Source organism: Choloepus didactylus, chromosome 19, assembly GCF_015220235.1.
Source record: "Choloepus didactylus isolate mChoDid1 chromosome 19, mChoDid1.pri, whole genome shotgun sequence".
Taxonomy (NCBI): Eukaryota; Metazoa; Chordata; class Mammalia; order Pilosa; family Megalonychidae; genus Choloepus; species Choloepus didactylus.
In genome coordinates this window covers 47,126,043-47,149,891 of record NC_051325.1, presented here as the reverse complement: position 1 = coordinate 47,149,891, position 23,849 = coordinate 47,126,043, and the positions used below count along the sequence as shown (strand labels likewise).

At 48.9% G+C, this 23,849-nt stretch overlaps 1 protein-coding gene and 1 long non-coding RNA gene across 9 annotated transcripts in view; one reads left to right on the top strand and one right to left on the bottom strand.

Moving 5' to 3' along the window:
- Positions 1–23,849, top strand: part of PTPRT (protein tyrosine phosphatase receptor type T) — a 1,173,155-nt gene that overhangs the window by 23,123 nt on the left and 1,126,183 nt on the right. For 7 of the 8 annotated variants that reach the window (XM_037810912.1, XM_037810909.1, XM_037810908.1 and 4 more), the window contains exon 1: positions 19,101–19,336. The exons of the other annotated variant lie outside the window; for it this stretch is intronic. In XM_037810912.1, coding sequence (XP_037666840.1) covers positions 19,249–19,336 — 88 coding nt within the window. In that variant the 5' untranslated portion in view covers positions 19,101–19,248. Of the gene's footprint in view, positions 1–19,100; positions 19,337–23,849 lie in introns of those variants that run through there. 8 annotated transcript variants of the gene reach the window in all.
- Positions 11,040–18,878, bottom strand: LOC119515142. The gene is made up of 3 exons (XR_005212982.1): positions 18,735–18,878; positions 13,474–16,148; positions 11,040–11,515 (listed from the first exon to the last, which is right to left on the bottom strand). It is a non-coding gene; the product is annotated as an uncharacterized LOC119515142 (long non-coding RNA).

Below are 23,849 nucleotides of genomic sequence, written 5' to 3'. Positions count from 1 at the left end.
CAAGAGCTGTCATTGACTGTGCTTTATCTTTCGTGTGCTACTAAGAGGGTGCATTCCAAGTGCATCCTATCTAAATTGAGGTTTGCTTCCTGACCTGGGAGATCAATTCTTTGTCAAAGAGAACCGGCTGATGGATCACCTTGTGGTTGCCACTGCACTGAAAATCACATCAAATGCCTTCTCAAACACACTTCTGAATTACACATTGGAATCTCCAAAGAGGAGGTTATACATGAATCTGGAAAAATGTGTATTCATCTGTGTAACTTGCCAACCTACCTGCAGGTCTCACAAAGCCTATTAAAGGAGGCTTGTGCTCAGTAGCTTGGGTTGTTCTCCTAGCTAGAGGCAGCAGAGTGTAGGGGTTCATAGGAGAGATTATGGAGCTGGATGGGTGGGTTTATTTTTTTTTTTTTAATCTTCATTTTATTGAGATATATTCACATACCACGCAGTCATACAAAACAAATCGTACTTTCGATTGTTTACAGTACCATTACATAGTTGTACATTCATCACCTAAATTAATCCCTGACAGGATGGGTGGGTTTAAAGCCTGGATCTGGGGCTTAACAGCTTTGTGACCTTGGGCAAGTTATTCAACCTCTCTCTGCCTGAGATTTCTCAGCTGCAAAATAAGGATGGTAATAAAAGGGCCTCCCTCATAGAGCCATGTCTTAATCTTGGTTCCCTCAGAAGCAGACCCTGGGACATGGATGTAAATGCAAGTAGTTAATTGGGGGGTGAAGGCAGAGAGCAGTAAAGTGAGACAGGGAAGAGAATAGCCAATAAAGGGTGAATTAGCAAGCAAGCTACCACTGTGGGCAAACAGAGCTTAATCCCATTGGGGCACACCGGGAGACTGGGTAGATCAGATGCCTCAGCAGAAGGCATGCATTGAGGAGCCCGGGAGCTGGGGGATTTACACACCAACTCTCACCCACCCTTAATTGAGGGCTGCTGACGTGTGCATGTGGGAAGGGGTATTAATTCCCTGATAATTCTGGCCTGCTGAAGTAGTAAGGGTGAAGGGAAACGTGCAAGGCAACAAACTGTTCTGGAGATTAAATGAGTTTATTGCAAAACACTCAGAAAAGCCCTTGACACAAAATAAGCACTCCTTAAACAGCTTGATTATCACCGAGGCTAGACAGCTGTTCTTTGGGATGACTAATTATCTTGGGATGGATTTTATTTTTGTTTTTCATATTTTTCATTGAGACAATGAACAGTTATTAGGACTTTGGTGCTATACTGGTGGCCAAGTGCATTCCAGGCTTTCTTGAGGTTGATTGTGTAAATATGAATGGGTTTACTGATGGAGCTGACTCAGTCAGAGGGAATATCATCGTGGCATGACCCAAGCAAGAACTACATGTCTGTCAGTGCTTCAAACACCGGCAATCACCACTTAGCTAGGCTATGCTGAAATAAATAATCCTGGAGTCTTGATGGATTAACAGGAATCAGCACCAGTCTAATCTCTTCTAATCAGCCTGCACCATGAGCTTGTTGGACTCAGGAACTGCACTGAATTTTAGTCACCACTGTATACTCAGCACCCAGTGCAGGACACGGCACAAAGAGGGGACAAGGGTAGTGAGTGAATGAATGAACAAATGGACAATGAATCCCATTAGCATGGTACTCACAGCCTTCCTTTTATTTGAAACAGTTGCTTCCTCCAAATTAATGTATACTCAGCTCAAATGTTACTTCCTCCTTGAAGCTTTTCTTGCCCTTCCAAGTCTGAAATAATCTCTCTCCCCTAACGTCTCGAACACTTTGTGCCTCTCCAAGGTCCATCATATTCTGCTGTGCATTTCAGATGGTAATTTGTGCATGTCAGATCTTGTCACTCTTCTCTTAGCTTCCTCCACTGTCTTCCCAGCACATTTAGGATACTCTCCATGTCCTGACCTAGCTGTGAATCTCTGTGTGTTCTAGCTTCTGAGTAGCTCTCTGGAGATCTCACCTACCACTCTTCTTTTCTCCTACCCTACTCCAGTCACAGTGGCCCCCTAGCTTTTTCTTGCATGTGTTGTGCATGGTCCTGTCTCAGGTCCTTTTCACCTGCCATTCCCTGTAACTGGAATCCACTCTGCTTTCAGATCATGTGCTTATTTGATTCAGATCACTGCTCAAATGTAATCACCTGACCACTCTATCATGAAAAGCACAACCACTCTCACAGTATTCTGCTTTATATATATATTTTTTATTGCACATATTTATTTGGTTGTCCCACCTACCTCCTTTACCCCCAGGAATGCACACTTTCCAAGTGTAGAATCCTATTTCATCTAGTGTGTGGTGTCTTTAGCTCCCAGAACAGTGGCTGGCATTTAATAGAGTTCAGTTAATATTTGTTGCATAAATGGATAAGGATTATTGTTCCATCTTAGAAATGGGGTAGCTGAGTTCTAGAGAATTGAAGGAGGCTGTGTAAAGCCTCATAGGTATTTATTTATTATTTGCATCACATTTGGTGTGTGCCAGACACTTCACTTTGTTTACTCTTTATAATACTCGATCTTTTTACATATGGAGAAACTGAGGCACACAGAGGTGGTGTGCCTTGTCCAAGGTGCAGACCAGGGATTTGAACCGGATGGTGTGGCTCCAGGGTTCTTGCTTGTAACCACCATGCTATGCCGTAGGAAGCAGCCAAGGAGACTGCAGTGGGCTGTCGCAAGAACCAACAAGAGAACAAATCCGAAAGCTCATGGTCAACTGACCCAACGTTGACTGAAAATTCTCATATGGGGAACCCCTGTGGGATCACCGACATTTAAACCTGGACTAAAGCTCGGGGTGAATGTTGGGAGCTGCGTTGGAGGCGAGGCAGTTCCTCCTGAGGAGAGCACACACCTGCTCTGTGGCTGGCTCCTGAGGAGACAATCTCGACACCACGTCTGCGGAGAGGGTTTATACAGAGACCCAGGGCATGATTTACCATGCCAATAAAAGTGGACAATGTCTGCTTCCAGAATATCCTGATGCCTTTGCTATCTAGAAGGACACTTTGGTGGGATACCATCTGTGTAAGTCATCCTTGCCCTAGCAAGCTTGAAGGCAGGGCCTGTGTCTCCACACTACCTCACACAGGGCCACAGGTATATGTGAGGTGCTCAATAAATGCCCAGTGAATGGATGAAGAGGCGTGGGGTGATACTTTCGCACACAAAAGCAGGCATCTATGCAGGGGCACCCTTGTTTTCCTGGCATGTCCCATGTGGCCCCACTACCAATTTTTCCCCTTGTCAATTCTCCCAATTCCTGGATTTTGGCCCAGAAAAAATTACAATGGACTCTATACTTAAAAAAAAAAAAAAAATCCTATATAGCTATGGAATGTCAGTGCTTGACAATGGGCCCAGAGACCCTCTATTGCATCCTCCCTGTCCTTCCCCCAACTGATTTTACAGAGTACTGGTGCAAGAAAGTGAATTAGCCAAGGATGTGGCACGTTAGGTAAAGCCAGGCTTGGAACCCAGGTCTCCTAGCACCCATTCCAGTGATCCATCCTGTCTGAACACCATGGGGCCCAGACATCTAACTACAAAGGCACAGACAGCAGCTTTCTGTTTGAAGGCAGCTGAATTCTCTTCTCACCCTATCTCTGTAACCATTTCCATACAGTTTTATTCCCCTTTGGCCTCTGATCCACAGGCTAGATAATTAGTCAGACTTTTGAATAATTAAAATTATTAAAAAATGCCTCTGTACCTGCTAAAATTGCTCCAGTAATTACTGCCTTATCAAGAGACTGATTCCACAGGCTGGAATATTTTTCCAACAGACAGAAAGTACTTTCACGTGAAGTTTCGTGGATTTAGGGGCTGGGGAAGGACTGTTTGTTCTATTAGCAAGTCCCTTTGAAGATGAACAGCACCAACTCTTGACTCCACAATCTCTTAGAACTTCCTCTCATTCTTCAGGGATAGGTTTTCTAACAAGATACAGCAAATCTCATCCCTTGCTTTCAGAGCCTGCTGTAAAATGGGATGATGAGTTAAAATACTGGATTCACTTATTGGAACTAGATTCTGCACTTGAACCTTTCTGAGCCTGGCTTCCAAGATCAACATCCACTTTAGTACGTAAACTGTTGTAGGAACAAAGCCATTGGCAGTGCTTGCTTGAGCTCCCATAGGTCCTTCCTGACCTGGTCAACACCTGGTGCCGAGTCCTAAGATGTAACACTCCATGCCCAGAGTCCTGCCGCTTCTTTGTTGTATGTCCCAATGGTTTCTTTGAAACCCAGCTCCAGGATGTCCAAAGCTGCCAACTTCACCCTGAATTCATGGTGCTTTAGGGAAATCTGGTGGACATCCCCAGAAAGTACAGTATAATAGAAAGACCATGGGTTCTTCAAGACAGACGGACTAGGGTTCTATTTCCAGCATGGAGAAGCCCCTCAATTTCCCCACTATTTCAGTTCCTCATTTTTGATATGAGGATAGTGATATCTGCTTACAGAGCTGGGAAAAATAAGTGAGATGCTGATATGGTATACAGTAGGTAATCGTGTGTGTTCAGAGACCCTTATATGGATTTCTCTCTACCATCTGCCAGCCACAAGGGGATCAAATTCTGTTGTGGAACTTGACTACATGGATTGAAAGCTTCTAGTAATGTGTTCTCTAAAGCCAAAGTAACAACCTAATCATTGCCACTTAATGAGGGCTGGTTTATTACTTTTAGCCAAAGATATTGTTATGCTCAGAATACTAAACTCATCGGCTAAAAGCCAATGGTCTCCTTGGTGGCTCAGCAGTTTCTGTGGGCTTCTCTGGGCCCGTCCTTGTTTGTTTAACTGCATGGTTGTCATGACTTCTGCACCTACCTCAGCCAGTCTCCTTCCTCTCCCTCATCCCCAAAGCCTGTCATTTCTACATCTTAAATATTGAGTCCCTTCTCTCCTCTTCTCTCTGCCTCAAAGACTGATGCTCCTGTTTAGCCTCATCATCTCTCACATGGCCAAGAATAAATGACAATGTATGACATTTAGATGTAAAAAATTCAGTCATAGGTTTGGGCACAGTTTGGGTTAGTTGGTGGCCTGTACTAGTGAGCAGTGGTGTTGTAATCTAGCTCCACTGGCACATAATAAACATCCAGGAAAGAGGAGGGAATGGAATGCAGAGTTCTTAGAGTTGTGAGTGTAGGGATGGGGTAATTTAGAAAGTCCTACAATAGCATTCATCATGTTCTATTGTAATTATCTGTCCTTTATATGACTTTCTCATTACAAGGTAAGCCCTTATAAAGCAATAAAATTATCTATTTTCTCTGAGTTTATGTTCAGCACCTAGTCTGAGATAGGTACATGATAATCAAAAATATTTGTTAGACTAAAAATAGGTGAAATTTTCATTGTTTGGGATTCCATCAGAGGTAAAGTTAGGTTGACCGTAGGAGGGGCCAAACCAGCTACAGTGGGATTGGACCACCTGGGTGGGGTGAGTGGTCTAGACACCTGGTAGCCAATTTCAGGCTGAGGCCCAGCAGTCAGTGGCCGGTATCAGGGAGGTGGCAATCCCCAACCAGAACTAGTGCCATGGGGCAGGGAGCCGACCCAGAATACCAGTGAGAGCAAGTCTTCTGTCTTGGAGGAGTTGGCATTACAGGCTCAGGACTAAAGCAGGGATTCAGATGCAGGGTGTGAGGCAAGATCCTCTTTCTAGATCCAGGGCACATGGTACGAGTTTGGTCAGAAGGATCAGGACTTGTCTTTTGAGCCAGAGTTGAAGCCTTTGTGGGTCCAGCAATCAGTCTGACTTGATAGCAAGTCACCAAGCCTACTTAGCCAGGGCCCCTAAATCCCTCACAATTGAGGACAGAGCTGATCTTAGCATCTTGGGAAGGAATGATGATGCAGGTGTAACCAAGTGGGGGCAGTTTGTTTCAGACAAGGAATGTTCATGGAATCATTTCAGGGAGATGGTATTATACAGTGGCTATGAACACATGTCCTGGGGCCAGGCAATCTGGAAGTTGAATTCCAACTCAACAAGCGCTTTGACTTTGGGTAAGTTAGATTACTGCTCTGAGTCTTATTTTCCACATCTGAAATATGGGGACAAGAATGCCTAATGCCTACCACATAGAGTTGTTGTAAAGGTTGTGTTTGAAAATTCTTTTTGTAGTGTGTAGCATGTGGTAAACGATCAATAAATGGACAAATATGTTGGCTGGTGTGAGGGAGGGGGAAAGGTGACTTAATGATTGTTGACATTGAGAACAACAATTAATTTACAATTTCCTCCTCTGCCCTCTAACATGATTTTTGGCTGTTTGAGGCTAGCATTTAGCGCTGCTTTTGATGGGCAGCTGCCTCAGTTCAGAGCTCAGAATAACCACGTGTCTGAGTACCTTCTGCACAGGATCAGTCAACCAACCTCCACATTGCAGTGGCTTAAGACACAAAGCTTATTTCCTGCTCACGTTACATGTCTATTATGGGTTGTAAGGAGCTCTACTCCATGCTCTCCTTTTTCTGGAACCCAGACTGATGGTGCAGCCACTATGTGGAAGGCTGCTGGTTGCTGTGGCAGAAGGAAAGAGATGAGGGCATATGACTCACTGCTTACACAGCTGCTGCCTAGAAGTAACATATATCACTTCCGCTTTCATTTCTTTTGGCCAAAGCAAGTCACTTGGTCACCCTTAAATCCAAGAGGAAAGAGAAGTATCCTACCTCATCTCTGGAAGGAAAACTGGAACTAATTTGGTGACTAAAACCAATGACAACAACCTCCCAATTTTTTCCATCGACGAACAGTCCAGCTGGGATGTGGGGGCATCATTCTGTTGCCCGCCCCTCTGCCCCTGCTCCTTGTAACAAACCCAGCCTCTGTGGCCACAGGGAGGAGCACTTGACTCAAGTTAGGCAAATACTAGCTCACTACTCAACCAGTCATTGGGCCAAGGGATGACCATGTGACCCAAGCTAGGCCAATCAGAATCTTTCAAATTGGAGCTGTGAGAGGAAATCCCTGCTCTCTCTGAACATGGAATTAGGAGGATAAGGGTTGAAGCTTCCCTCAGCCACACTCTCTGTTGCTTGGTAAGTAGGGCTGGGAGAACAAGGCTGATGCCCTGAGAGACAGAAGCTGGAGGCTGAGTCCTCCTGAAGGTTGACTGGTATCTAAGGCTGGCCTTACCCTGTCCTTCCCACCTCGGCCGGTTTGGAGTCCATTTGCCCTCAGACCCTGCCTTTCCTTTCCTTGCTCTCCTCTGTAGTCAGTGGGCTGATCCCTGGTGGCTGTGTTTTCCAGACTTCTGTGTTAGCTTCCGGATGGGTCTGGCCAATGAGAGCACTGATTGGATGCTAAAGGGCCTAGAAAAGGGAGAAGAAAGGGAATTTCTTTCTTTTCTTCTCTCCCTGCTTTGGATGATTTTTCTAGCAGCAAAGGAATCTCCTTCTTGGCCTTGGCTTCTCCTGGACACATCTGCCATGGTTCCAGCTTCCATGTGTTACTGTACCCCTGGGCTCCTAGCACCTTTGTCCCTCCTTCCGAGCGATGGTAATAACTTCTTGCTTTCACCTGTTTCTGAGTTACCCCTGATCCCTTTTCGGACTCTCAGCAACCTCACTTGTATAATCAATTTCCTGCATTAAATTCTCTCTGTTGTATATACTTGAAGCAATTTCTACTTTCCTGGTTAGACCTTGACTGATCAACCACTGTTTGTTTAAGTAAGCCAATACATTTCCTCTTAGGCTTAAGTGAATTTGAGATGGGTCTCTGTCACTTACAACCTAGAGAGTCTGGACCAATGCAGGAGTAAATAGGGAAAAAAGTAGCTACTGAGCACTTACTATATGCCAGGCACAATGCACAGCAATTTGCTTTCGTTTTAGAATCCATGAGGTAGGAATTATGGCCTCCATTTTACAGATGAGGAAGTAGAGACACAAGCAGGTTAAGCAATTTATCTCAATGAGATTTATTTCCTTTTAAATGGAAATTCACTCTGAACCAGCTGCTCTGTTAAACAAGGAAGGACTCCCCACAGGTATATCAAGGCTCAGAGGTGGCAAGATAAGAAAGGATGTGAGGAATGACAAAGGCAAGTCTGCGTGCTATTTAGCGACATGGCCTAGAAGCTTAACATGCTTCTCCAGCCAGGGATGCAATGTGTAAAGTGAGTTCCATGTAAATGAGCTACAAATATCTTTAGTAACTGTGATTCAAGTAAAGTTCTTGCTGCTAATTGCACAGGCATTTTACTAAAGGTAGTAAATAGGACTCATTCACATGTCCTTAGAGACGGCGGTGCCATTCAGTATTCGTGGCAAATACATCACTGAGCTTCATAAGAGAATCATTTTAAAACAAAGCTTGGTCAGCTGTTTAATAATTTACTGATAGTGACAGCACGGAGAATATCTAATAACCAGTGAGATTGGCTTTCAAATAGAAAATAAATTCATGTTAGAATACTTAGAGGGAGGAAAAAAAATGGAAGGTGGTGGTGGGGAAGCATTATTAGCAACAAGGAAATATTTAACATTTATCAATTTCTTATTTTTTTAAATCCCATCAGGGTAGAGAAAACTGATTATTAACAGGTTTCAAAATTCCATGCATTTATATTTTAAAATATTCATGGGCCCTTAATGTTTTTCTCACAGGAAACAAAGAATTATACAGAGGTCCAGCCACCCAGAGCAGAAGGTCTGACCCCCTCTGGACTCTGGGGTAGCATCACCCTTTGTTAATTTGGGGAACTTTTTGGGCTATACCATCTCTGTGATCACATCTTGGTTCTTCTTGGGCTAGGTAAGACCTGGGAGATTTGGAAAGCAAAGCCTCAAAACCATGAAATCAACCCAATCTACAATTGCACAATCTCCTGCTCTGGGGAGAACCTAGCCCAGAACTTATTACAGAGGATCTGGCTTCTGGGTAAACTAAACCTTACTGATTTTTGTTTACTATCAAAGCTCTTCTGAAATGTCTGTAAAATGAAAAGAGTTTTGAGATGGACAGGTTTGAAGTTCTCTGTTAATTCTAATATTCTTGGCCTATGATTGGGAAACATGATTACAGTATTTTAAAAGACCCAAGAAAAGTTGAGAGGAAACCAAAACCTAAAACCAATATTGATCCATAATCACCAAACCTCCTCATGCCTCAGTTTCTTCATCTGTAAATGGGGGATAAAAAGATAGTTGTAGGGAAAATGATGCATTTAAGGCTTTTAGCTGGGTGCTTGGCTCAGTGGAAGCTTCCAGGAAACACAAATTCAAACATTTCAGAAAGGTGGACGCAAAGCCAAAGTGGAAAAGCCCAAAGATTATCAATCTTTATGCTTCAGTGGCAGACAGTGAGGAATGGTGTCTTTGGGTAAAGGAACACCTGGGCCCCTGCCCTTCAGCCCCCTCCCCAGAGCACAGGACACACTCTGTCCTCAAAGCAATCCCTAAATTTGCCCCTCTGGAGACAGACTTCCAGATGTGACAGATGATGTCTGTGTTCCCAGATGGCATTTTCTATGATTTTACATTCCAAGATTGTACCCTCAATTCTTCACGTTCATTTCAACAAACTCACTTTCATTCTGCCTTGAGTTACCAGTATTTTCTTTAGCTTGTAGAAATAATGGTGTATCCACATTTTATTGGACATGAGAGTGGCTTGGATACATGTGCACAGGCTGGTCTGTCACACCAATGAACAATCTCAGTGGGCCCGAGAGTCCTCCGCCATCTTCCCGCCGGGTTCCATGGAGCCGTGAAAGAGATACTGGGGCTGAAGTTTGTTGCTACTGCTTTCGGGGAAACGTCTTCCTAGGTAGCGTGGTGAAATACTTCTTAAACAGATGCTAGATGCCATTTCCTGAAACTTAAGGAACTAGTATTTTTTCTACTAGATTAGCTATGGAGTAGCTAGCTGGTTGAAACATTTTTTTGAGGATGACACTCATGGTTTGGGACGGAGGAAAGGAAAGTTGTGTAAAATCGTAGAGTCTATCTGGGTATGGGGAGGGGGTCACGAAAGAAGTGTCAGAGGAAGAGGAGTTCATAACAGGCTGGCCCTGGGTAACCGGGTTAGGTCTTTAGACTACTTATTAAAGGGGTTTATGAACATTTTGACTCAGAAGTGTGCTGGACTGATGTTATCTGACTGCCTGTGGAGAAAACACCCCTTCCCCACATGATTTAGCCTTGGTGGGTGTGATGGTTAGGTTCATGTGTCAACTTGGCCAGGTAATGGTACCCAGGTGTCTGGTCAAGCAAGCACTGGCCTAACCGTTACTGCAAGGACATTTGTGGCTGGTTAATAAACCAGAAGGGTGGTTTATTAAATCATCAGTCAATTGGATGCAGCTGTGACTGATTACATCAACAAAGGGCATGTCTTCCACAATGAGAGAATGAAGTTGGCTGGATTTAATCCAATCAGTTGAAGACTTTTAAGTGAGACACATAGAGGACCTTCACTTCTTCTTCGGCCAGCCAGCGAAGCATTTCCTGAGGAGTTCATTGAAGTTGCCAGTTCGTTTCCTGAGGAGTTCATCAAACATCTTCATTGGAGTTGCCAGTCTGCTGCCTGCCCTATGGAATTTGAACTCATGCATCCCCACAGTTGGGAGACACTTTTATAAATCTTTTATTTATAGATATCTCTTGTTGATTCTGTTTCCTAGAGAACCCTACAACAGCGGGGTTGCCAGTATTGGGGACCATCCCCAGTACAAAGGGGTGGACATATGACCTCGGCCGGCCAATCACAATACTCCCAATGTTCCTGACTGGTCAAAAGGATTGGTTCGGGAAGTGGCAGGTGACCCAAATCAGCCAATCCATATCTTCACTGAAACTTCTTTGGATAGAGTTTGGTGGGGCTGTTGCGGGGGTGGGGGGGGAGGGGGTGTGTGTGTGCCTCATTTTTACTGAGGATGCTAAGCTGTGAGAACTAGATACGCTGCTGTCAGTGTCCAATTTTCCTGAGGATCCCTAGAGAGAAGCAGAGCTGATACATGAAGGGGGAGAGAGAGAGAGAGGGAGAGAGAGTCAGACAAGTGGGTCCCTGATACCATCTGAGTACCTGGATCCAGCTCTGCTTGAGATGCTCATGAACTACTACTCAACTAAATAAGCTATTAGATCCCTCTTTTTACTTAAGCTTGATCCAGGTCTCTGTCTTTTGTAACAAAAAGAGTCCTGCCTCAAACATTATTGTGTACATGTTTCAGGCTCAGTATTCATACTCTAAGTCCCTATAGGTGTCAGAGACACAAAAATGAGCAAGTTGCACACCTGGCCTCTGCAGGCTGGGCTGTGCCTGGAGGCTCTCGATCTCCCTCATCCCTGACTCTGCATCGGTCATGCAGTGTCAGCTGCATGGAAAATTACCAGCCATCTCAGGTGCTTCTGGTGCAGGTGCATCCCATGGACCCTTTTGAGAATTGTGCCATTCGTTTGTCCAACACATGCTCTTCAGTCACATCTCTCAGTACATGCAAGGATTCCTGGAGGTGGCCAGGTATGAGGGTCTCTCTGGGAAAGTGTATTAGATTATAAGGGTAGAGCTCTGGGTAGTCCCATCCCCCCCACCTGCCACATTTCCCAGATGATTCCTATCCCAGCCATCCAGGGTTGGGGAGAACCCAAGTATGGAGGCCTTGCAGTAGTTCATAGTTATTAGAAATACTTGGGGAGATTTACAAATCAATGCCTGAGGTATCAGTTGTGGGGTAAATAGATCCCTGGGGGTGGGGCACCAGGTGACCCTAATGCACGGCCAGGCCTGAGAACCACTGAAGCAGACACCCAGGCCTGGCTGCCTGCTGGGACCACGACAAGCTGGACTCGGCCCAAGGGCAGCCACCTGGCTGGCCTGTACTGTCTTCGTGTTCAAGCTCCAGCCCGAGTGAGCAGGATGGACAGGAGTTCAGTTACCGTCAAGGGCTTAGTTTTGATGGTGGGTGAGGTCATGGGTACTTATCAAAATATAACAATAAAGTAACAAATCAATGAAAATGAAGTAAATACATACAATGATAAATAGTAATAGACATAATGAAATAAATAATAATAGAGTGCTAGGCAGGGAAACATCATGAAAGTATATTAAGAACCAAGAAAGTTTAAACATTTCCTTTAAAAAACGAAGCATTCTTTTTGTGTCATTTCTGATTTGAACCTGCTGGTGCCATTGCTTTCTCGGAGGTCCAGTGCCTACTGTCCTGGGTTGCAGGTCCCACCTGGAGGAGGCGCCTCGGGGCTGGGGGCTCGGCAGCATGGGCTGACAAGCTACTACAAGACCTCGGGGCTCTTTGTGGTTCTTCTCTGCTGGGGACAGGCCTGTCATCTTTCTGAGCCTGAGCTAGGAGCTTCTAGCAGTTAGAGTTACCCAGTTACACCCTTCTGTGGGACTCCTTCAGGCACAGTCTGATATAAAGGACTGAAGTCTGGGGTTCATCGGGACTGGGGGTGGGGTGAGCGGGGACTCTGGGGTATTAACTCCTGGTAGTTCCTGGGGACAGCTGGGGAATAGCACCCTGGCACATCTCACCCTGACATCTGTGAGCTTCACCTGGGCTCCCTTCTGATGGGTTGGCTCCCCCATGGGTTTTGATAGATGGGGTGCTGTCCCTCCTGTTTGAAAACAACTCATCCTGAACTGGGCCTTGGCCCTGCAGGCCTGCCGCCTAGTCTTAACCAACATCTGTTGAGAGCTTGCAGTATGCCAGGCCTGGGCCCGGGCTGTGAGGGAAAGAGGGTGTGTGGGGGCACAGTCCTGGCACCCCCAGATGCCACCACCTTGTGAGGAAGGCAGATATGCAAATGGTGCTAAACAGAATCCCTCTTCATCCCACCCGCTACAGCAAACTGGCTCCTGCAAACTGCCCAGAGCTGAGCCTGGAAGGATGGAGATTTGGATGCCTGGGGGATGGGCCTCCAGAGTAAGAGAACTATACAAGCAAAGGCCCAGAGCAGGGAGGAGGAGAGTTGCCCTGTGTGGCATGGAGTGAAGCGAGTGTGTGAAGGCAGTGTGGAGGAAATGCAGTCAGGACGCAGGGAGAGCCAATGCACCCAAGGGCTCAGCCTCCGTGTCATGCCCCAGCCCATGTGAACCTGTAGGCTCTTCCCCATCTCTGTTCCAGCCACCCTGAATGCCCTCTTTCCTTCTCTCCTGGTGAGGCCTGCCCTGTGGGTGGGGCCTAAGATGAATGAGGGAGGAGATGGGCTTGGAAGCTAGGTCGGTGTGGTCAGTGAAGGGCCTCCTTGGCCACATGGAGGATGTGGACTTCATTCCGAGGGCAGGGGCCATCAGGGAAGGGTGTCAAGCTGGCCAGTGACAAGGCTGTGGATGTCTGTCTGTCTTCTTTGCAGAGCCCCTCTGGCTGCTGGGTGGGGAAGGATGGGAAGGGGCAGGACTAGAGGCAGTGAGCAGCTGAAGTTTGAGCTGAGGTTGCTGCAGGGGAATTGGGGGAAACAAGAGGTTCTCCTACCTCAGGTCCATCCCTGCCTGTGATCTTCCAGAATCTGAGTTTGGAGTCAGAAAAGGAGCTGAGAGTCTTGGGGACTTCAGTGTTCTGAAGAGGCACGTGCCCAACTCCAGGGAGCCCGGCTGCTGCAAGAACAGTGCCTTTTCTGCTTCATCAGAGAAGCTGTTTTGCTGGAAGTGGGAAGCAGAGGCTGGGGCCAGACCTCAATCATGTTTGACATCTGTTATTCAACCCCAACACCCAGGTGTGCTGGTGTGACCTCTCCTTGTGAATGGGGTCACTTTATCTTCACATCCCCACTACCCAGCACAAGGCCAGGTCAGATTCGAGGTACAAATGCCATGGTGGGTGCTCACGGCCCATTGCTTAATTTTATTTTTAATGAAAAGCAGCAGCTGTTTGGCAGATTCCAAATGGGCAAAGCGAGATGTGGTTCTAGCATTAAATTTGGGGCAACCTAGGCACTGAGGTTGACTTGCCAAGAGTCTGGCCCGTGCTGGTGTTTGGCCTAAGGACGAAGCAGCTGGCTCTCCACGCTGTTTTGACGTTCCAGTGTCTAGAAGAGTTGGCCTCTTGTCAAGGCTGGGTGGTATGGCCAATCAAAGACTTGGAAGGAGGAAAAAAAGGAAATGTTCTCTTGAGCAGGTCATGTCTGTTCTAGGTGTTTTCACATCCATTAACTCACTTAATTCCCACATCAGCTCAGTGAGGTGGGAATAATCACCCCAATTTCACAGATGGGGAAACAGATTTGGAGAGGGGAAGTGACTAGTGTGTGGTCACATGGGTGGTAAATGGAGGCGTGGGGATGTGGCAGGTGTGGGGGCACTGCCCAAATGAAGCGGGTCTGAGGAGAGGAACCAGGTATTAGGGATCTGAAAACACACAGAAGTGGAATAGAAAGGGTGTAAGGAATTGAAAAAGCTTACCTGGCACAGAGCCAACACCTGAATGAAAGTTACCTGGAAGTGTGTCCAAGCTTATCTGTGTGTCCTCAGAGAGAGGAACAAACTTTGAAGAGAGGGAATTATAGAGAGGCAGTGTTGGTTCAGCCAACACTGAAAGGGAGAACTTACTTGCACAAGGGCCTTTATCTGGAAATGGATTCCTCAGTAGACTCCTGATTTTGGACCCCGAAATATTGTTGGATAATGCATATTTTTGTAGAAATAAAATGGCTGGATCATGAGGATAAAGTTGAAAAACACTTATGGTTTCTAAGCTGCATCTGGGTTATTTATGTTTGTGTGCCTTGACGGACAGCATTAATGTATATTAATATTCATGCCATCAAAACATTTCTCAAGCCAGAACTATGGGCTCTGGAAGAGTCCACAGTGTGTGCAGAGTGGCTCTGCTAATAGAAAGGTTAACTTGTATTTTTGAATTATTGATGGTTGCTTGTTACTAATTTTTTTTTCCTAAGAAAGGAGGAAATTATTAATGAAGAGATCATTGCCAATGTGTCTGACATCTATTAATGGTTTCATTTTGCAACCAGATTAAAAGAGACAGCTGGTCTGTGAATTTATGCGTGAGGCAGCTCGGAGTGTGCTGACAACTTGGTGGGAGGGCGGGGCGGCATGGGGCATCAGTGCCCACGGCTGGCGAGGGGTCCCCTCTGGTTGGCGTGGCCTCTGTCGCAGGGCTGAGAGGGGCCAGGCAGCTGGTGGGTTAATGCTCTCTGACACCACTCCACACTCTGCTCCTGCACGGAAGCCCACTGGCACCCTAACTGAGCCAGGCATTAGGTTGGCATTTCCCCCAATGTGTATTTTGGGGTAGTGGTTTTCCTCTTGCATGTACATCAGAATGACCTGGAAGGCTTGTTTAGTATGCTGGGTCCCAGCTCCAGCGTTTCCAATTTGGTTGGTTTGGGGTGGGGCCTGAGAATTTGCATTTCTAAGAATTTCCCTGGTGAAACTGATGCTACTGGTTCAGGGACCACACTTTGAGGACCACTGTTTTAGATCACTATTGTCAAGTTGGACTGTGAGGGTTTCTGCCATTTGTAGCACGGAAAGCAGCCAAAGGCAATATATAGATGAATAAGCGTGGCTGCGTTCCAATAAAGCTTTATTTATTAAAAACAGGCAGCCAGCTGGACTTGGCTCCCGAGGTTTGCTGACCCCTGCTCTTGGGCAGCACCGTCTGATAGAATTCTCCATGATGAAGGAAATGTCCTGTATCCGTGCTGTCCCATGCAGCAGCCACTAGCCATGTGTGGCTACAGAGCACCTGAAATGTGTCAAGTGTGACTGAGGAACTGGATTTTTAAATTTTAAATTGTGGTAGCAGTTACCTGTGCCACAGCAAGAAGACAGAAGGCAAAATGGAGCAGCCACTCTCAGCAGGCAAGTGACTCTTCCCACCTCCCACACAGGGGTTTTGCCCTCTTTGGGTCTCAGTTTCCTCCTCTGTAAGATGGGGATAAAACAATAGCTACATCACGGGGCTTTCTTGATAAATGAGGCACCTTGGCCCAAGACATCTTCCCCCTGGTGCTTCTCTCCCTGCTGGGGGGCTGACCACCACGGGAGGCAGGGGAGGGGCCGGGGAGGTGGATGCCATCTCCAGACCCTTTACCCCTCTTCTCTTTGTCCAGTCTTCCTCACCAGACGCCATGAGGACAAAGACCACAGGTACTTTTAAGCTTCAAACCCACAGGCTTGCAATACCTGGCACAGAGGAGATACAAACACACTTGTTGAAAGAATGTCCATTTCAGACTTCCCTTAATGTTGCGCTTATATAAAGAAATCTGCTGCTGTAACATCTGAACATTCCTTTCTTGTCACTATCGGAGCTGAAGGGAAGTCCCTGTGCACACAGGGAAAATGAGGCCAGCAGGGTTGTGCCAAAGTTCCCACAGGGCTAAGGGCAGAGTCACCCTGAGGGCTGGAGGCCATCCTCAGGCTGGTTGAGCAGAATCAGAAGGCCCCGCGGGGTGAGCCTCATGCCACCCTTCCCAGCTGTGACAAAGCACGCCCCAGGCCCTGGCTTCCTTCCTTCAGTTCTGCTTCCGAGTCCCACCCTGAGCCAGGGACAAAGATGTGCTCATGTCCCGGCTCCCCAGGTGGGAGAGCGGGTCTTCCTTTCCGACCAGCACCCAGGCTCCTGGCGCAGGAGGGGTGGGAGATGGCTCCTGAGAGGCCTGTTCACAGGGGTCCTCTTTGGCCCTGTGCCAGCCAGCACCCCCCACCTCATCTGCTGGCAGCCTGTGTTAAGTGCCTGGTACCCTTTGGGAACACAGTCTTGAGGAAGGGACCAACATGGAGACCAACAATGTCCCCACAATGTGAAAAGCATGGCCACAGTGGCCAGCCCAGGGGGCCTTGGCAACATGCCTTGGACAGGAAGGGCCTGTCAGCAAAAGTTTCCAGGAGAAGCTTTAGAGACAAGTTTACTAGGAGACAGTGCAGGGAAGGGCATTCCAGGCGAAGGGAACAGCATGTTCAAAGGCATGGTAGTGGGACGGCATGCTAGACTGGAGGCCCGAGCTGGGCAGCAGCTGAGAGCCTATACTCCTGACGGAATGGGGGGCGGGGTAGTTTCCAGGTGTGGGGGGCAGGTCGGGAAGCTCAGAGGGCGATGCCTCGCCCCTGGGCAGGAAGAGCTCTGCACCTTTTTCTTGGGGCTGCTTGAACCCCATTCAGACCTCGGGAGGTCTGCCTGCAGCTTTATAGCATCTCTCGAGTGTGGGTGCGGGAGAAGTAGGAGGATGAGGGGGGTGCGTGCTCCCTGGAGCAGCGGAGTGCTGGGAGATGCTGTGAGAACTGCTATTTTATACTTTTCCAAAAAGCTTGAGAGAGGGATTGAATTGGCAGGAGCCCAAGGGAGCCGGGATGAGTTACAAGCATGACACCAGGCTCTTGGCTTAGAAATCTTCTCCTCCCTGGGTCCTTCCCTGGGTCCAGCCACACCCAGGGTCAGGGGTTGTGGGCCTGGGTCAGGCTTCTCCTCAGAGGCTCAGGACAACTCACTGTCCAAGGCAGGGCTTGGGTGAGCGTTTGATGGAGGAAACAGCTGTCCATTCAGCTCTGAGCAAGAGGCGACATCCCTGGGTCCCCGGAGACCATCATGGAGCATGGCATATAGTAGGTGCTCAGTAAATATTTGTGGAACTAATAAGAATCTCTGATGCATGCTGTTAAGACCAGAACTCAGGCTTCACCCTCCAGACGGTGGAAGTCCACTCTCCCCAGGCAGGAGGACTCTCCCTCCTGGCCCTTTTGACCAGACACTTTGGGGGCACAGGCTGGTCTAAGCCCATCACCTTTTGAAGGTGGTGGGGGTTGGAGGAGTCCAGAGAGCGGTGGAGGGATCTTCCCTGGTGGGGAGATCAAGGAGCCTCCATTCCAGGGAGCTATTCCACTCCCTCTAGTGGGAACTGGGGTCTGGGGAAGGGATGCCCTGCGTTTGTAGCCCTAGCAACTGTTCATCCCTGACTTTCACAGGATTCCCTCACAAAGCGCCCAGCCCAAGTCTCAGAACCTCGACAGTGACGGGGAGGAGGTGGGGGCAGAGGCTGTGCTGAAACGCAAAAAGGAGGGCTTTTGGCCAGGTAGCAAAGTGTAAGTGTGAATGCCGCCAGCACACCCCGGTTCCTTAGCCCCGCCCCCCGCCTGCTTTTACGGCCCAGCGGCCCAGCCAGGACCCGGAGGCAGCTCACGGGGCCCCGGGGCTCCTCTCTGCCATCCCCACTTCCCGGAGAGCAGAGAGATCGGCCCGTAGGCTGCCACAGGCAGCTCGTCCTCTCGGATCTGTGGTTTTCGGCTTTTCAGCCCCAACCAGGTCTTTGTTCAGACCAGGAAGAAAAAAAGCTATACGGTTCTGTCTTCTGAGAAAGGAAGGGGGTTGGCGGCGAGAGAGACGGGGGTGCCTCGTGCCCCGCCTGCGTCCCTCCCGCTTGGGGGTGGGGAGAAGGAAAGGACAAGGGTGCAAAAGAGGGGTGCCTGGGCGGCTGGCGAGGGCTGTGTGTGTGTGTGACGCGGAGGGTGGGGGGCTTTGGCGGCGCGGCCCAGAAGAGCGTGTGGTGTGTTTCTGGGTGGGTGGGTGGGTGGGGAGGGACTCCAAGAGGAAATTCTCACCTCAGGCCGTGCACGAGGCCCTCCGCAGCAACCGCCGACCCCGGCTTTGGGCAGATGTCCCCCTAGTCACCTGCCCTCCACACCGAGTTCAGACAAGTGCTCCCTCCCTCTCCCCTCACCCCACCTGCCCCCGATTCACCTGTCCCCCCACCTCTCCCCCACCGCCCCCAGTACCTGCGCCCCCGCCGGGCAGATGATGCTTGGCTGCGTGGAGCGGCGCCGGGAGGAGAGGCGAGGACCCCGCTGGGCGTGTGGGTGCGGGGGTGATGTGTGTACGCGCGTGACTGCGCGAGCGGCCCCGAGCCGGCCAGCCCGGAAGAGAGTGCGCGGGGGAGCCCGCGTGTGGCTGCCGCGGGCGTGTGCCAGGCGCGGGCGTGCGCGCGAGGGTGTGTGCGCGGCCGAGGCGGAGCGCCCGGGCGGGCCGCGACGACGGCGGCGTTAGGACTCGGGGGACACCGCCCCCCCGCCCCCCGCGTCCCGCCCCCGCCCAGCCTCCCGCCTCAGTTCGCGCCGCGCCTCGGCTCCGAGCGCAGCGGCGCCGGCGCCGGGAGCCCGAGCAGAGCCAGCCGGGGCGCCCAGCGGCGCGCTCAGCCAGCAGCCGCGCCGGCGATGCGGGGCCGCCCCGCGCCCGCCCCAGCCCCGGCCGCGGCCCCCGCGGGAAGGGGCTGAGTCGCCCGCCGCCGCCCGGATGGCGAGCCTCGCCGCGCTCGCCCTCAGCCTTCTCCTGCGGCTGCAGCTGCCGCCGCCGCCCGGCGCCGGGGCGCAGAGCGCCGCAGGTGAGTGCGCCCGCCGGGCTCCCCCGCGCTCCCTGCTCCCTTCCCCGGCTTGCCAGGGCATCCGCCGCGGGTCCTTCGGAGGAGAAAGTTGTGCGGGAGCGCGGGGCGTGCGGGTCCCCGCGGCCCGAGCCTGGGCTCCAGCCCCCGGCCCCGGGCAGCCGCGTCCACGGGCGTCCCGGCCAGTGCTTCTGGCCCTTCGCGTCCTCCGGCAGCCCGCGTTTGGCGAAGTTCTCGGCTTTACTTTCCTGTGGAGCTTCGGGGCTGGAGTAACTTCCCGCGGTTGTTGCGAATATTTCCACTTGCCGCCTCCCACTTGTCGGAATCTGTCACTCGAGTGTTTGGGGCGGCGAGAAGAGAAGCGGCATCGACGCCCGGGGTGGAGCGTTCTCTCCCCGGCGGCGTCTGGGGCAGCGCGCCTTACGCGGGGGAGGACAGGTCCCCAGCAGGCAGAGGCTGCCAGGGCGGTGGCACCTTTCCTTTTTCTCCCCGGAGATAACGGAAGCTACAGATTAGCTCTGAACTCGCCGCGCCCCTAATCTTGTCCTTCAGCTCGTGGGGGCGGTTGTGTTAATAACCAAGAGAGCAGTGCTTCCCCCACGCCAGCCCGGGTGGGTTTTAGCTGGGGTGAATTGGCGCCCCTGTGAAGGCCTTTCAAGTGGAAGGGCTTTGACCTGTGCAGGGTCTGCTCCTTAAAAGTTTGGGGGACTTATATTTGGGGTTTTACCGCAGGAAGGAGGTAAGCAGAGGTAGTTCTCCAGTGTGGGAGTTTCCCCGGGCATGCTCCTAATGGCAAGTTGGCAGGCGCGGGGCGGTGGAGACCACCACAGACCGCGGTCTCACACCTCACCCGGCCCACTGCAGCGGCTTCCAGCCGTGAGCCCTCAACGGGAAGGCGGTGGAAGGAAGGACAGAAGGGCAGGAGGGCAGGATGAGGGTGCAGGTAGAATCACCTTGAAGTTTCTTAGCACCGACTGGTTTTGGTGTGGCCACGCTGGGCGGAAGTTGCTGGGATCCCAGGAACTCAGGAAAAGGCTTGTCTGGATTGCTGACCAACATCTTTGCCCATATATTATATGGAAAGGAAGGAAGGGAAGGAGGGAAGGGAAGGAGGGAGGGGTGGAAGGAAGAAAGAACAACAACAAAATCTGTGGGGCAATGGGACCTCCTTAAACAGGCTGCTTCTGAGTTGGATCAAGAACCGCTGGAGTGACGATTCCATTGGAAGTGCCTTAGTCTTCCTTGCTGAATTTGGGACTTCTATGAAGGGACAGCTAGTTTCCCTGGTTGGGATGTTGGGTGACTAGGAGACTCCTTTTGAGGTGTTGTGAAGCTGAAGGGTTGGATTCACAGGGGAGAGAAGAGGGACAGCCACAATACCTTGTAAAGATGTGCACGCTTCTTTTCACCCATTTGGGGTCTGCATTAGGAGTGCTAGGGAGCCCGGGGAAGGAGGATGCTAAGGCAAATCCTGGGGATCCGTGACTTATATTGTTTATATTATCCCCCCGAGGCGTGGCCACATGGCCACACATCGATAGTTCTCACGTTTCCGTTGCAAAACCAGTATGAAAAATATTCCTCCGAGATCTCAACCCGTTCTTGGGTAGCTGGCGGTGAAACTGTACCGGCTCGGAAAACTGTTCAGTGCTGAGCGGGCGCCGCTTCCGGACGCTTCCGCCAGGTGGCGCTCGCCCACAACTGTTAAAATGCAAATTTAGTTGCTTTTGTCTCAGGAAGAGAACTTTTCAGTTTTAAATGAGTAATGTGTTTATTCAGCAGCCTTTTGTTGAAACATTTAGAGAACTGTGCGGAGCAAGCACCTTTTCTTTGTTTGCTCTTGGAAACACATGGGAGAGAAAAGCAATCCTGGAGTACAGTTTTGGAAGAAACCTACTCTTAAGGCACCACATGTTTCTTTTAGTTCTACCTGAGCCGCTTGTGATTCTGCAAAGCGACCATAGTATATACTTAGCAAGAGGCTATGTTTGTTCCAGAGGCTCTTTAAACGAACGGGATTAGTTTGTGTTGGAGAATTGGTGAATTTTAAGCTTCACTCATTTGTAGAAATTGGGATTTTGTTTCTATCTATCCTTTTCTTTCTGATTTAGTGCTAACTAGACCGTTTAAATTAGATTACTTTTTTTCCATCTGCATTTGTGGGTTCAGGAATGATGCAAACATGGACTTGTTTTATGGTTGCATCTTAGTTTGCTGAAATAATTCTTATTCTTAAATGTAGAAATTGCTGGTATCCAAATCTAGTATAAATAGGACAATAGCTTGATTTCCTGTAAAGTATCTTATTTAAAACTTTTTGTAAGTTTGGGTAAATAATACATTTAAAATTCAGTGGTGTGTTCTCCATAGTCTTTTAATCTGAATATTCTCAGTCTTGAAAGCAATCTCAATTTTTACTTACCTTCAGTACACAGTTGGGGTGATATGTTTTGCTGTAAAATGTTGGTTGTGGGAACAAAAGCTTGTTATCAAAAGGCAATCTCTATCTCTCTTTCTCTAAGATGTGTTTTATGAACCAGGGCAAGTTTTGTAAGGAATGGTAGTAAAAAGGCTTTTAAAACCAGGCTGGTAGTGTGACAAAACTTGATTTGAGATGGGAGAAGAGGAAAGCAGGTAAACGAATGGATAAGGTGATAATTAGTCCATTTATTAGTTGGTTGCAGGATCAGTACATTGAGAGCAAAATGGATCTTAAAGGGGACTGGCTTTAGATTGCAATTGTTAGCAATGTAATCATTTGACTCCATAATCACTGCCACTGGGGAACTGTTTGGCAGTACAGTCAAATCTTACTTTCTGTCCTGGATTGCTGGATTTGTTTCCTAATAAAAGAACAATTAATGTGCAACCTGGTGTGGAATTCTGCTTCACCAACAATCGCAAACACATTCATAGTAAAAGCAGAACCTCTTCTTGGGTTACAATCCACTGTCTTTCTCCTGTGCTTAATTTCTTCTTGCTTGTCTTAGCACAGCTCCTGTGGGCTGCAGGCCACCAGCTGAGGTGGCATCCGCTGTAGGTGTACAACTGTCACCTTCAAGAGCCACGATCGCAGGGCAGTACAGCGTCTTTCTTTTCAGCACGGGATACTCCCTTGACTTTCTGACAGTGTGTTGCTGTGGAAACCAGAGCAATGCCACATAGGTGGTGGGCCCTTGATAAATATTTCTTCATGATGGAGAGGGTAGGGTCCCACGGCAACCGTGATGGGGGACGGTGGAGTTTAACTCAGGGGGCATCCTGCTTTAGAGAAAAGAGTATAAGCCTTGGAGTCTGAAGTCCCCAGTTTGAATCCTGCCTCTGCCCCTTACTAGCCATGACAGCTTGGACAAGTCATTGACCTTCTTGGATCCCCAGCTTCGCATCTGCTAAGTGAGGACTGTTATAGCTGCCTGGCTGGATTCTGTGAAGACTAAAATAAGATGAGGTATGCAGAGTGAGTGGAAGCCTGCTTGGTGCACAGTAGGCACTTGATCAAAAATGGGCCCCTTGTCTATTACTTACCTTCATGCTGATATGTGTGGGCAGGCCAAGTGGGCAGAGCTGTTACTCTGAGTTCTGAATTGGCAGTTAGATGGCTGGGTTTTGGTGATGGTTTTAAGTTTTCCTTCCTTTCTTCTTTCCAGGGACTTGATTCCTTGCCACTGCTTTTAGAAATAGATTTCGAATGAATTTTTTTCCCAACAGGTGACACTAAAACTTCTGTTCACTCAAGGGTTTAGCTGGGGAATGTTTAGTTTTAAGCACATTTTACCTTCTGGGTTAGAACTGATTAAAAAAAGTGGGTGTGCACTGTGACAGGAAAGCGTGTGGCTATCTCTGGTCTCCCTTCCCATCACCCTCCTCCCATAGGTCTCCCTTGTCCGGGGGCTCTGTCCCTTGCTTCACTCACATGTCTTACCTAATTTAGAAATAAAGTGCCTGGTGCTCTTGGGGTGGTAGTGGAAAGGAACAAGGAGTTGGTAAACATAGGGGGCCATGGCATTCCTGTAAATAAATTAAAAAGCGATGGGATTATTGAAAACAAACCATGCCCAACAAGTGTAATCGCATTTGTAAGCACATTAGGAGTGGATCTAGGATGTACCACCATGTAGACATTAGAAGGCAGTTACAGTGTCATCACAGTTTTTTTTGTTTTTTTGTTTTAATGGATTAATAACAATCAGAATCACCAAAGGGACAGCTGTGATTGATAGTGTTGTGACCAGCTGGGCCAGAGACTGTTTTGGGGCCATGGGATTCAGCATTTGATGTGGTCTTGCTGAACACTTTGATTTGCCTGGAAGAGAGAGAAATGAGCATGATAGTCATTTATTTATAGTCTATCAGTAAGAGATTCAGAAACTAAAAAGAATACAGAGGGACCCAGGGAGATTTCTAGTCACATACCGCAAAGGAGCCAGAAGTCAACTGTGAAAATTGGGAATTAATGTATCCACAAGGCAGGGCGGAGAAAAGGTGAGGGACCCAGTGGGAGACAGTGATCTTTAGG